Source organism: Pithys albifrons, chromosome 4 (assembly GCF_047495875.1).
Source record: "Pithys albifrons albifrons isolate INPA30051 chromosome 4, PitAlb_v1, whole genome shotgun sequence".
NCBI classification, from domain to species: domain Eukaryota; kingdom Metazoa; phylum Chordata; class Aves; order Passeriformes; family Thamnophilidae; genus Pithys; species Pithys albifrons.
Window position 1 is genome coordinate 47159103 of NC_092461.1, and position 15135 is coordinate 47174237.

The window sequence follows — 15135 nt, forward strand, 5'->3', positions numbered from 1 at the left end:
CTAAACCAAAACTTAGTATGGAAAGCTGACTTTAAAAATATCTCTGTAGTGATATTATTAGATTGATGCAACCTTGCACTTCCGAGATCTACAGGGAAGAAGTACTAAATTTTTATATTTCACATGTAAGCCCCTATTATTATATCTTCATAACAGCCAAAGACCTACAGGCATTAGCTTGACAACTACAGTTAACCAATAAATCAGAACCTCAGAAGTTGTCAAAGTCTTAAATATTTCAAACTATTAAAACCAACACCACTTTAATTCACTTTGCATAATAATATCTTAAGAATATAAAATCCAAAGATCAGTTTTGTCCCCTTTGGCTATGCTGCCTATCCAAGCTCTGCAAAGCAGGGACAAGCATTCCCAAAGAAGGCAATCCACCTTTTGTTCTCTTGCATTGTCTGATGCCTTTTGTCTGAAATGCTTTGATAGGAAGAATCACAGCCTGCATTTTTGACATTCTAGAAACTGACCCGCATCTCTTGTATTGCACTACAATAAAGAGACAACAAATACCAAACATTTACTAAAAAGTGGGAAGCTAACATTACTGGCTTTTTAAAGTGGGAGCATAATGCACTAGTTAGTCACCAAAATTTTGATCTCTTATCCTAGGAAATATCAAACCCTACAACACTTAGCCCAACTTAACTCTATCACTATGAAAAGGGCTTTCAAGTAAATAAACCAGGGCAACTTGGTTGCTTGAGGCTAGTATTCTTGTTTTACTCTGTTTGGTCCAGCAATTCTTATTTCATGTGAATTTTCATCCAAATTTCAGAACAACCCCTAATGAGAGATTTAGTCAGAAACCAGCACACTTCATATATGCTGCCAGTCTCTTTATTATGCTTCCCATTGTCTTGCATAACACAGAAGTAATTACATAAATACTCCTTCCCTCTTTTCTCTCTAAAGATTACACTTGCACATGAGCTTTGTGATCATTAATTGAAGAAAAAACTCAACTTCAAGAAAAGAGCATATCTTGTTGACATAGCAACATTTTAAAAATATTCCCATCTGTAGATACATCTATAGCCTCTTTTTCTGAGTTCTTTTATACATTAAAATAACCTGTTCTCTACCTTTCCCACAGAAAAGATGATCCACACGGTTTTCTTTAGTTCAGACTCTCCTTAAGAGCTCACAAGTATTACTTTTACAAGCATAGTTCAACTGGCTGAAGTTAAGTGTTAATCCTAAGGGAAACAAGTATAACAAGGGATATTACTACTTTTTTAATTGCCTGGGCAAGATATATTTATTTATCTATGTATATAAATATATGTTAAAAAGCATACTCTTGGTAAACTTCAGGTACTTTTTACACTGGTACAGAGTATGCTAAAACAACATTTCAATTCATTTAGGTATTATACCTCCATTTTACACTCCACTACCACAGAGGAAAGTTAAGCACCTATTACTTCAAAAATGTTTTCTTAGTTAGGAACACACATTTACAGAAGCATTCGCTGCAACAAGACAATTTCATATTTTGCAAGTAGCATGGCTACAAATAAAGGTAAAAATAGTAGATAAAAGAATGAAACCCACAAAAAAATGAAAGATGAAAAATAAAAGCCAAAGTAAACTGTGCCTCCAAAATAAGTATGTATCAAAACCCAGGAGATCTGTAACTCTTAAAAAGACAGTAAAAAGCCTGACAGACAGAGTCAAAATGAAAACCATCTTCCAGATTTACCAATGGGTAAAAGCACAAACAAGTATATTGTCAAGATCGTTTCCCCCCCATCCACAAGATGTTACGGTGTTCTGAGTCTCACTAAAAAAAACACTTCCTTTATATACTATTACAAATTAAATACTATTGCAAAAAGTCTACTCAGGAAAAGAATACTGAAAAAATCCCACAGTTATATTTATAATCTAATGCAAATATAATCTACACTGCAAAACCAGTGGTATTGGTTCTCTTCTGCATTATAAATGTGAGAGTAGGACTACAGCATACTCAACTCCCTGAATTTAGAAGTAGCATCAGACCTTCATACAGTTGAATGACTTCTGAGAAGGTAATGGTAAGTCAGGAGATTTACACTACTTTAATTAAATGTCAATGCAAACTCCTTTTCTCAGTATTTAGCAATAAATCATGTTTTTTGGTGAAAAGAATACTCCAAAGAAAAAAGACACCCCCCCCCCCCTTAAAACTGCTGAACTCCTTAACGTTAAAAGTAATTTCTCTTATCTAATGCCAACGGAATACCAGCAATTAGCTCATGTGCCAAAAGTAATTAAAATTTGTGACTTGGCATACTGTTTACACATTCGATATTTAGACTTCCAGAAACTGTCTCTGTACCACAAGGTTTGAAGACTGCAATAAAAGAAATGAACACACTACACTGAAAATTACCATAGCGCATTTATGATTAACTGGCTGGTGTTTTCTTCCCTTCTTCCCATACCAGAGACGAGACATTTCCTTTCTAAAAATAAAATGAGACTAAAAAAAGAAATGAAAGCAAAACATGTAATTGAAGGCTGTTTGAAAGCATTGTCTGTACCTGCTGTCAGCTCCAGGCGCAGGCAGAGTCCCACGACACGCTGACAGGACAGTCTGCCAGAGGCTCACATTTGACTGACAAGTCAGGGAACAAATGAGCGCGTGTACAGTAGGGGGATGTATCGTAAACGATGACGGCACAGAAGAAGGTTTCCTGTGTTCAAGTGTGGTTGCAGAGCACTAGTTGGTTAAAAAGGCTAAAATATTTAAAGATACAGAACAACTTAATTGTTCTTATGTGACACTGAAGAAAACAAAAATAATCCCCTAGAACTGCTTGCAATATTCTATTACAGCATAATTGTTCATACACAAGTTCTAATGGTAACAAATTTATATTCAATATTAAGCTAATAGTTTGGCTTACTTACGTTGTCAACTGTATATAAACCCTGTCAGGCATTTCTTTGAGCCCAGAACCACTTAGAAAAGCAGTCAGTGAAGATTTAAAATGCTATTTGAAAAAAGGTTTAGAAAAATTTGGGAACTGTTAGTCTTGCAACATTTTCAATTTGTAAGCTACAAGAATAAAATGAATCCTCCTGCCTGTAAGCTAAAGTCACTGCTGGGTTAAATGCAGTAATAATGCAGCAATAAAATATTTTTGGAATTATGACTGTTTTCCCCCTCAAGGAAGGATGTTTATTTAAACAGACACGTGTAACAGTAAAATGCACAGCAACCCTTTGAGAATTTCCATGCAGTAGCCCTTGGAGACTCTCTACCCCAACCTGCAGCACAAAAAAGGCCACCCCCGCCCCACAAACAAACAAACAAAAACAGTCCAAAAAAGCTCCACACCGCCCATACTCCAAATTCTATGTAAAAGTAGTAAATAGGCCAGGGCAGCATCAGGCAGCATCACAACAACATTAAATAATTGCTCACTCATGCTGTTGCACTATGATCTGAAAGCCAAGATGTCCTAATAGAGAAAATTAGAACTAAAACTTGTGGTTTACTGCAGACTGTGTAGTGGAACATCTCACCTTGCACTATTATCTAACATTAATATGGACAAATTGTTTTTCTTTTTAGTCAAACCTTACTCAGGAGCTGGCAACTCCAAAAGTCAATTTGTCCTAACTTATGAGAACTATTAAGGTGGCAAGTACAAACATTTTTATCACTGGGGCATCGAAGCTGGCATTTAGGAAATTGAAAAATGTAACAATACACTAGATACACAGTGAAATGGTGTAAGATTGCAACAACAAACCATATGTCCATTTATGTGTTTGGGTTTATTTAGTTTGGGATATTTTTCAAATCATAAGTGAACTAATAGTGATTAAAAAAAAACAAACAAAAAACCCAGATTGACTAACACTGTTTCAAATGAGAATTACCATTAATATTAAAAATATAATACAAGCTACAGACACCACCTCCTCCCCTGCCAAGTCTGGGAAATCTCAAAGGAATGAAGAGTATACGGAAAAATTATTTCAAACTTTCTCTGGACATGAGACCTTTAAGCCAGAAAGCAAAAGCTTGCCACAGAATTAACTCCCCCACAGACTATTTCAACAGTCATCTTTTCTCACCCTTAGGAAAAAAAATATTCCTCCTTAACACTTGTCAACATACTGTTTCTCCAAAACTAAGGGAGGAAGACCCACTGACAAATTTTTTGTTCTAAAACACTTTGTCTTAAACAATTCAAAAAAAGTGCTTAGAATTTTTTAGCTTCTCTCTAAATAAAACTGGCTGTTTCCAGAGCTTCACAAAAGGATTTTGGCAACTTGCTCAAAGGAAGAGAGAGCAATAAACTTCTTTGTTGGATCTAACAACTGACTTTTCCACTTATTTACAGCTGCAAAGCCTAATGGGAATGAATGCCCTAGTAACTTTATCAGACCTACTGGCAGCCTGTTTTGATACTCAGTCTTGCAGTAGTAGCAGCCCCCACCAGCTGGGAGCATCTGCTGGTGGGGGAGGGCGGTGGAAAGCAGGGCAGGGGAGCTTGAGCAGCACCAAGAAACAGTGCAACTCTAAAGATGGCAAAAGTTTTCTCTTGCAACTGATCTCTGCAGCCCTTTTTACCAAATCAGTGTAAGGTATATTTCTATTAGTCACAAAAATAAGTCCACATGGCACCCCTTAGTTAAAGAAAAATAAACTGCCCTTTTATTATTTTGTGTATTTGTGGATTATACTATTGATCTGCTAATGTGAATCAGAACCTGGTACCTTGTTTCAATTAATGAAGACCATGCCATAAGAGTTCTTAATTACAAGATTCTAGGAAGGAGTACTGGCAGAGACCTGACATATACACAGAACAGCAGCAAACATTCAAGCAGGACCACTTATGTGCTACCGAGAAAACAGAGCAACAGAAAATGTATCTAATTACCCTAACTGATAACCTTGTTATTGTCACTGTTAGTTTGTAACCAAGCTAAAGATAATACACAATCCATGTGCAAGTCCTTTCAGTAATTGTAATTCTGAGTGTTGTTTCTTCTAATAAAAACTAATCTGTTTTAAAAAATATTAAAGTAGGAGTAGAGTAAAAGGCAAGTGCCAACAAATATACAAACTAATGAAATCTCTTATTTCCACTCCAAATCAATTATCTAGTTCACACCTTTTGTCATACTAGACTTGGAGTTATCAGCTGACAAGATCTCATAACCCTGAAACTGGATGGTAACTCTCAACCTCAGTGGGAAGACTGGTTGCTGCCCATGAAAAAATGTCTTTGCAGTCAGATAAGAGGGCATTCTTCTGTTTCACCTCGCAGCTAACAATAGAAAAGTTGTGGTGTTCAATTCTACAATTTCTGTATTTAATAGTCATGTTTTCTGAGCAATATTACATTAGTAAAAACTAATATATTTCCTGTGCTCATGCCCTTTTAAGAGATGGAGGTGGGGGCAGGCTGAGGGTTATAATTACTCAGTGTATTTACAATTTGCTGCTGATTCCACATAAAGCAGCTTTTCAGGTGAACAAGTTTTGTGACAAAAAGTCACAAATCTTACACTGTAAAATAACCATCCTCAAGCATCTCCTGAGAAGATTATATGTAAGGTATGCATAAAATAAGACTCTTCTCAGAATTAGTATCCCAATTTCAGAGGCAGCCTTTGAAACTGAGAAAAAAAATAAATCATAAGAACCAGACTGTCTAACTCAAGTGCCTCAGTGAAATTTAAAAGTCACTTGCATTTCTGATTGACAAAAAGAAAGCTTGTTTTTATGTTGTTGTACTGGTTTTCCTGTCAACAAACAAACCAATAAGCAATTACATTAGTTTCACTTTCAATCTACTTGTTGGCATGCATTTTTAAAAAAGATGATTGCTATTTAGTTACATCTAACAGGCATTTTATGGAATTATAACAAACCTCCAATCACAAAAGAGAACAAAACAAAAAACTGAAAGCTGCCTCAAGCAGTATTTAAAATAGCATCATTTTAATACACATTAGTGTAATATGAAAGAAAACAACTCCAGAGTTACAAACTTTGTTATACTTTTATAATATTTTTAAATTTAGAATAGCATTTTACAGCTCTGATAAGAAATGTATGTCCTGCATGCTTATTCCTTTTACTATAATTTTAGAATATAAGTTCCCAAGATCTTAAAAATGAGGAAGACACCTAACTTAGATGCTCAGACTACCTAAATCATCATCTCTGGAAGGAATCCTACTATACGAAGAAAGGCAGTTTCATATTTTGATGCTAAGGCATACAAAAGTTACCGGAATTAAGGTCTTATTCTTACTAAAGATAAGCCAGACCAGTTCTGTTTTGTACAAAAAGCCCTTCAGATGACTGAGAAACAAGTGCCAAGTTCAGGAGTAATGAGGTTAGAACATAGTTGAAATAAAAGAATAAAACTCAGCTACTGGCTCCCATGAAAAACTATTCCTCCGCCTGCTGGAACCACTGGGTCTTTGTAAAAGTTGTTGCAAGTGGAGCTAACACAGAATTACAGCTTAATGAGGCCTGATTGCTTTCCCTTTTACAGGTACAAAATTCACTAAACATTACAAAAGCCATCTCCGGTGGTATCAATAGAACATGCCATAGTTTTTTAATTGGCTGATGAAGTTTCCATAACAAAGGAAGTCTAATTTGAGAAGTCATCCTTTGCTTCCTGTCAACAGCTTAGAGAAAGGGGAGAAAAAAAAAATGCAGCATTTTTCCATCACAGAGTTCTCTTCAGGATTTTCAAAGGTATGCTGAAAGCCATTAGGAATCTCAAAAGCACAAGCTTTTTACTTGAATGGTTCTGCTTTAACTCTTAGCAGAGGGACTGTCCCAGGTCTCTCTAATTAGATACATGCAATAAGCACCAATTACAATTCCACATTCATGATTTCAACTACAGGACCTCTCCAAGTCATCAAAACCTCTGAATTTTCATTTACAAGTTATAAATAAATTTCAAATAGATTAAGTAGAGACAATAAATAGAGCAAAGCAAGAAATACCCCACGCATGAAGTTGAGAGACAGGACAATGTTTGCTCAAGTTAATTGCAAAATCAAGAATGAAAGTTACTAATCTCTGCAAAGGGCATTCAATTACGTAAATAGACACCAGAGTGCCTCTTCAATCATAACAAATTAACAGAAACATTTTTAGTATTGCATATGACTGCTGGAATCCAAGACTTATCCTCCAGTACAAGAGCAAAGCCTATTAAACATGCTGTACTAATGCACAGCGACACCTGCATAGCAACACATCCAATTGCTTAACTGACGATACACAATGCAAAAAATAAATAATCATCTAGCTTATATATCCAATATGTTATCATAAAGAGACAACCTTTCGAAAAACATATTGGAAAAATATTCTTAGTTTGAGGGCTGTTAGCATGGTGTATCTTTTACATTTACATTCTCTGCACTGTTTCATTCAAGCAGCCTACAACTTTCAGGCTTCCTCTTCTCTCTGCCGATCCAGTATTATCCAGCTTGTCATACAGCATTATGTTTATACCACATTTTAAAATGTAACACATAACAAGCAGGTGTTTCACTAGCATTCAAGACTGAAGTATACAGTAGGAAAACTTACAGAAAAAACATAAGGAAGAAGAGAGGAAAGTTAATACAGCAGTGCATTCTAAAACTGCAGTACCTATTTGAACAAAGAAACATTATAGGTTACAGTCCAGAGGCAATAAAGAACTTAACTGAAAAACATTTCAAGATTGGAAAATTGGACATAGATGCTTATTTGACCAGGAGTCATTATTTGTGACTTTCACATTTCTACAAATACACAGTAACAGAATTAAGAGACACACCAGAAGTTATAGTTTTGTTAATGGTGAAATGTTCAGTGTTTGAGTCAAATACCATTTCAAGAAGTCAGAACTTCACTTGATCTAGTAAGCATTTTCAAACCACATCTAAAGTTCTAACTGAAATTCAGTTTGACAAGTGAGTTACTACAGAGTACTGCTTTCCATTTTAATATGCAAAACCAAAGGTAATTATCATGAAATGCAAGTCCAGAACACAACTCACTGTGCCTCTGAAAAACTACCTCCAAGTATTTATCAACTCATACTTTGTTTTGGAAATTAACTTTTAGACAGCTTTAAATCAAACTAATTTTCTGTATTTTCTAAACAATGAACAAGCTAATGAAAACAGTAAAATAGATGGGCTTTCAACTACTTTAAGACCAGTTTGTGAGTCCTAAGACAACAAGTTTCCTGTTTTCAAATATCTTGTGGATGAGTATTTAGATTTACATGGACCTGAAGTATGACTCAATCTTGAATAACGGCAATAAATGAGATCAAGGGACAGGGAGAAGCTGGTGGAAGAGGAAAGGAACTCTTTAAATAAGAATTATTCTAAATAAGAGTAATTCATCTGTTTCCTTAACAGATTTCAGGTTTAAATAGGAACCTACTACATACATAACTTGAACTAAAAAAAGGAAACAAGATTAGATCATACAAGTATTGATGGAAATTTTTTCTGAGGCACTGCATAACAGAAGGAGTCAGCCTGCTGTCAAGTCTTGCCATGTTTAGATGCAGAATATGCTTTAGAGAAAGCATTTATTTATTAACATAAAGCAGTATTCATTATTTGTGCTAACAGATGCAGAAAGCCATTAGCACTTGAACGTAGACACACTGAGTAAAAAAAGAATACTATGTTAAATATACCTCTGTGTGTCTATGGCTTAGCATAGATGGTTAAAAAAACAAACAAAAAAAACCCCAAACACCAAAGCAACATAGAAACACACTTGCATCAAAAAAAAATCAACAATCCCACACAACTCAAAACACCCTCTTCTTTGATGTAAATCCATTCACTAAGCATGAGAAGATAAGAGATATTTGAGAAAAATGGATGGGGATAACACAACCAAGAACTCAGCAGCATCAGTGTAATTTCTTAGATAAAATATGAAATAAAATTATTGCCTATTCATTTCTAGTGGACACCAGAGATAAATCCTTAGCATAAACTGATCTTAAGTGAAAAAGTATCATTTTTAGATGACAAAGGCCTCCCAGGAAGGCAGATACTAAGGAACAACATCAGCAACTGCAGCTACCAGGTACCTCACAAAGAGTTTGTTTCAAACTGAGAAACTATGAATTACTCATCTTTACTGATGGTAATGTTAGATAGTTGTAGATTAATAATAATTTCTAATAAGTCAATTATATATTAAGGGTGCAACATATAATTTACAAAGAGCTTAAGTATTTGCTGAATTTTTTGGTCCCTATGTACAATGCAGTATTTGATCAAACTAATGTTTAATATGATGGCAAGAGTCTTCACAGCTTTGCTACTAGATCAGCTGAGGTTACATGTACTGGATCACTTCAGGGAAAAACTGATAAGAAACAGACTACCAGACTACCCTCTAATACAGGCAGAAGCAAGAATACAGATGAAAGACAAGCGAGTTCAGAGCACAAATTCAGTCCTATTTATTGATCTATTTAATAAACATATAAACCAACCCTTACTACGTGTTTCATATGTTACTGATAATTGCTTTTGCTTATTCCTTATTCCCATAACTACTTTTTCACTAACAAAAAAAAAAAGCGCACAATGCTTCCTTAAAGCCTCTTGGTAAGAACCTGCATCTATTAACACAGAACAAGAAAAAAAGCTGTCTTAGAGCAACCACACCTGGGTTACCCATTAACCCTCATCCTTGTTTCTCTAGTTTTAAGATATTGTACAATGATTACAGAAGAACACTTTTTGGAAAAGAAATATACTTCACTTCCTACATCTTTTGGTCAACAGTATTTTGTGATGTATTTGCACATCAAGATTTTGCTTTCCATTTCCCTTCCATCCCAAATTCTCCCATCCCTGCGATCTGAAGAAGGCAGTCTGTTTTTCTGTCCAATACCTTCAAAAATGTTTCAATTATAGTCTTCAGATGCTATCTTAGACTGCACCTGAAGCAAAAACTGACAGAGGAAAAGCTTGTTGGGTTAAAGGAAGGAAGTATATTGATTGAAAATAATGACTGAAATTCAATAGGAATAATGAGTTTGACAACAGCTACAATTCCCTGTATTTACTGAGACTTTTCAGCATATATTAAAAGCCACTAAATGCAGTTTTATGCAATATCAAGTTAAACTGTCTCATACTGTCAAATATTTCTGATTAAAAAGTTAACTTTTAAACAAAGCTTTCAGATTTGTACTAGAAGTCAGACATAGGAAGTCATATTACTCAAGTTAAAATGCACAAAAGACCACAGCAGCATATTTTTTCTATATTCATAACATCTTTTTAATAATATTATCCACCTCATTAAGACACTAACTTCTAAATACAGAAAATTACTATTGATAACTAATAAAACCAAGCTTGACATAATTTGACATAACATATAAAAATCACAATATTTTTGAAATATGTTTTCTATAACTGTTTCCAGAGAAGACCTGATAAAGGCTTAAGCCATAGCCTCCCCTTATGATAAATAACTTACGGATTTTAATATTTGCAGAAAATGGATTGCCTCAAATATCTTCAGAAGTAGCTTCTAAAAATTTACAACATTTAATCATGAATAAAAATTTTCACTATTTAGTCTGTGGAAATTATTATGGAATTATATTAAGGTGCTAGGTTACTGAAGAGCTCATTATAAGAGAGACATACTATTCTTTAACCGTAATATTGATCACTTCTCACTGATCTCCATCTTCCAAGAGGCCAAGTTTTAAAACAAACACTTATAAAGGCTTTGAGGAGTCAACACCAAAATACACTGCTGGTATAAACACTCAAGCAACATATATGCTGAAAATATGAAGGTTCAGAAGACATGTTTTTATGATACTAATTTCAATGTCTCAAAGCAAAAATTGTTCATGCAAAAATCACTGAGCTGAAGAGTGTTTTCTAATCACAGCCTAATACTTCACCTACGTAAATTTGAAGTCAGAATTCTAAGATTCTACACTTTAGAGCTAAGCAGAAAACTACTACTTGTAGCTAAGACTATTGCAGTTCTTTAAAATTTCTTTTACTCTCTACACAGAATTCCCTAATTTCTACGTGCTCCATTGCAGGGTGGGGGCAGGGGGAAGAAAAACAAAAGATCAGTCTACAGTCAGAGATAGGAATGGCTGTCCTGAGACTCAAATTAAACAGTGCTGACGAGATACTTCCACAAGATAGATAGATAGATATATATATATATGACAAGAATCATCAAACATTTGACCAACACTTGAATGTACAAGACTACAAGTGTTTTAACTGTATGTACACTACAAAACAAAACCATGTATAGAAGACATGTAAAGATGTGTCCATAGAAACACAGTGGACACAGATTCACATGAGGGAAATGTTTGCTATAAAAAAATTAAGAGACAGTTCCAGTTACAATTTATTTCTAGAATTCATTCAACAGCATCTTAATGCATGAAGAAGCTATTAACTGAAAAATTAATTACTGAACTATTGAAACAATATGTCATTAATATATGTTCCTTTCCTTCTATGTTACCACATCCCCTTTTTTTTGAGTCTTACCGATAAATACAGAATATTCTAGATACAGGAATAATAAATAACAGAAAACTGTCAGTTCACTAGACTGGAAATTACATCTCCTTCAAAAAAATTACAACTTCTTTGCTGTACTCACAGCCCTTTCACTTGGAGTTTCAAGTTACAATTTGCTCCACACAAAAATGACTTGCAATTGAGAAATGTTGCCCTGACCAGATGTTAGAGCAAAGCATTAGGATGGCATAAATTAAATAGTCATGATCATAGTAATCAGACTAATATAGCACATTGCTTTTGCTTTTCTTGGAAAGTATTTAACACTTTTTTTGGATGCTTTCATAGGAGTATATTAAAATAATATTTGACACTGTTCTTTCTCCCTTACCTCCCACTCTTTAGCAGCATCTTCAGTAGTAGCTTCTTCACTAGTTTCAGGCTCTTCCTTCTTTTTTACCACTATAAATCCAGGTTCTCGAAGAGACTCTCCAGTATCTTCTGCATATATCTCTGGACTCCACTGGATAAAGAAGACATACAAGTGATCTGTCCTAGAGAAGTCAAGTAATGATAGAGAGAAGAAAAATAAGGTAAGTTTGTGATCATTTGGATCATGTCTAATAAATATGAAGTACTTAAAGTGAAAATACTTACTACTTCATTACTAGATACTAGAAACACATTTGAAAAAACTAGTTAGCTCTTTTTTTAATTGTATGAAATTGACATGGGAGGCAAAACAGGAAGCAAGTTGGCAATGAATTAGATGTGATTTCATATGTAAGTACAGGCTTTCAACCACTTGGAAACCTCTGCTTACGACTGAAATATTTTCTAGTGTTTTATTTTGGAAGTTTCTTTTTTTTTTTTTGGTTAAAGAGTGACATAAGAACAAAGAGAATTGGAATTTAAAGATGTCTGCATGTCTGTCTTCCCTGCTCCTGAAGAAAAGCTGTACACTCCCAAGACATACAACCTAAATTACAGAGTGTGAGAATTACTACAGGCATGAGGAGATAAGACTGAAAGTATGCATGTATATATATATATATCTAAATAATAAACTACACACTATTCTGACTGCAGCAACTACCAAGACTCAAGCTACCTCCTTTTAAGTTATCTGCCACAAATGGTATGGTTCTCCAGTTTGAAAGAGCAAAATGTTCAAATTCACAGAACAAAAGTTATTTGCAATCCTAATGGATATCAGTCTGTACTGTTAAGTATTTCCTGCAGGTGCACAGATAGAGCATTCAGGACCTGCAATGAATCCATCAGTATCTCTTCATCAAGGAAAACAGATTCAAAACTAGAGCTTTATGAATCTGGTTACAAGAATTTGAGTATTCCTTATGTCTCTCCTCAGAAATGTTTGTTACAGTGGATCTGCATACCGGAGTAGCATGAAGAATAATATTTGAATGCTTGTTTTCCCCTCTCCTCTGAATACTGGAAGGACAGCAAGAGATGCAGAGCAGTAATGTCTCAAAAGCACAGTTATATTTTTCATGTGCCTCTGCCTAAAGGGATGCTGCACACAGGTGTGCAGAAATAGTCTCTGAACAGGGTCAGTTATTCAAAGTCACTCTTGATAAAATTAAGGTTCCTGGACAACACTGCTGAAAAGAAAACAAAAGCAATCAAGGCAGTAAGAAAGAATAAAACATTTTAGATGCATAAAGTTAGATAAATTCTATTACAGAAGTCAAAACAAGAGGGTGCAGACTCTTCAAGCACTGAATGAGGTATCAATTTTGAGATGTCATATAAGCAGAAAAATAAAAATTCTGATTTTAACTTCAAGAACTTGGAATTGTGTATAATTATAGCAGCTAAAAAAAAAGCACATAAAACTTGACACTTAAGGAACTCACAGACACTCCTTCACAGACAAACTCATTTGAGATTACGAACACTGAAATAAAGCAGGTTTGTCAGATACCTACTTTTCTCCCTTACCACTAAGTGACAAAGACAACTGGATTGACACTAAATATTTTGACCTAAGCAGTGTAGCACTCAGAAAGGTTAACACCAATTTAACAAACAATCCAATTTGAGGACATGTGACTTTTTGTGTACAAAAAACACAGGACACCCATTAAATGCATAAAGAACTGATAGTATACTCTCATGCAGTTAGAGAGAGTCTTTATAGGCAAAGTAATTTTTTACGGAGATCAGATACAGACTGCAAACTAAGAACCATTTCTTCCAAAATAGGTGATAAATTCTGCTTTATGCTGAACATAAGTACTTGTTCTGCTACATCAGAAAGTGAACCAAAGAGACAATCACTTTAATTAACTGAGCTAGACATCATTACCATATGTGAAATGTTTATCTGTTTTCAAATTAAATATGGCACTAATAGAACAAGCCAATTTGAGTTGACTGTAACCACAAGACAACGCCTGGCCCAGACAGGATTAACTACACCAGAATTGGTGGGACAAGACATTTGACTCTAGAATTTGCATAATCTCCACCACTTAAGAGGAAGCATGGGTGATGTTCAGAAGTGGGCTAGTGATACAGTAGCATAGACTCAATTCTACCTGCTGGATAACTCAAATACTTTCATGTAACTTCAGTCCATTACACATTTTTATTCACAGTGGACATGAAAAAAATCCTAGTGTCCTTCTTGCTGCCACCAACATAAATATGAAATGATTTTATGTTTGTAATCAACCTTTTCTCCTTTAGATTAAAGAACCCCACTTACTTCTAATTTTCTTTATATGTTACACTTTCTAGGCATTAATTAGTCTTGCTGTTTTCCTCTGGCTCTCTCCAATTGATCCATATCTGTCCTCAACTGCAGTGCCCCAACTGGACATTCTATGTCATTCAGCTCAAAAGAAAAGACGGAAAAGTGACTTGATCATTTCGAGTAGGTATTTAAACAAGATAGCTGATAGCTTTTTGTTTCTTTCTTTCCCCCCCACTCTTTGACAAGGATGTAATACCCCCCAAAAAATCACCTTCAAGTTCAAAATAAGCCACATCTTTTTAGTAAAGATCATTTCAGAATACAAGATTGTACCACTAAGTGAGCATGGACATCTCATGACTGAGTGCAACAAATTTAGATATTTTTTCCAGCAGACATGATGAAGTTGCTTCCTGTAAAGGTTTTAGGTTCCATATATAACGATAAGATAAAGGGGCCCCAGCCAGCTTTTCTGAAGTCAGAGCTCTAAGAAGTAGACAGAACTCTTAGAGAGTTTCCTAATAATGGAAAGCACAGGTAATGACAATAAAAACTTTGTTGCAAACCTCACTTCCTCCACCAGACATCACTGACTTGAATCTTTCTTTCAGTATTTACTTGCTACAAACAAAAACCTAAATAACATCATGAGAAACTATTGCTGAATGTACAAGGAATTCAAGTGAATCAGTAAAATTTCAGTAAGGTAATGAGGTATCCCAGTGACAAATACAAGCCAATCAACAATATCTTCAGATGTTGATCCTTTTTTGTGATGCATTATAGATACAGTCAATGAAAAATTTTGAATGACACAAAAATAAAGCTCAAAGACCTATTGCAATGTGTTGACTTTTACATTTACCTCC

General features: G+C 34.8%; 1 protein-coding gene across 10 annotated transcripts in view; it reads right to left on the reverse strand.

Annotated features, from left to right (window-relative positions):
• OXR1 (oxidation resistance 1) overlaps positions 1–15135 on the reverse strand; it is a 263783-nt gene that overhangs the window by 21384 nt on the left and 227264 nt on the right. For all 10 annotated transcript variants that reach the window (XM_071553986.1, XM_071553994.1, XM_071553987.1 and 7 more), the window contains one exon: positions 11936–12098. In XM_071553986.1, the coding sequence (XP_071410087.1) occupies positions 11936–12098 (163 nt within the window). The remainder of the gene's footprint in view (positions 1–11935; positions 12099–15135) is intronic.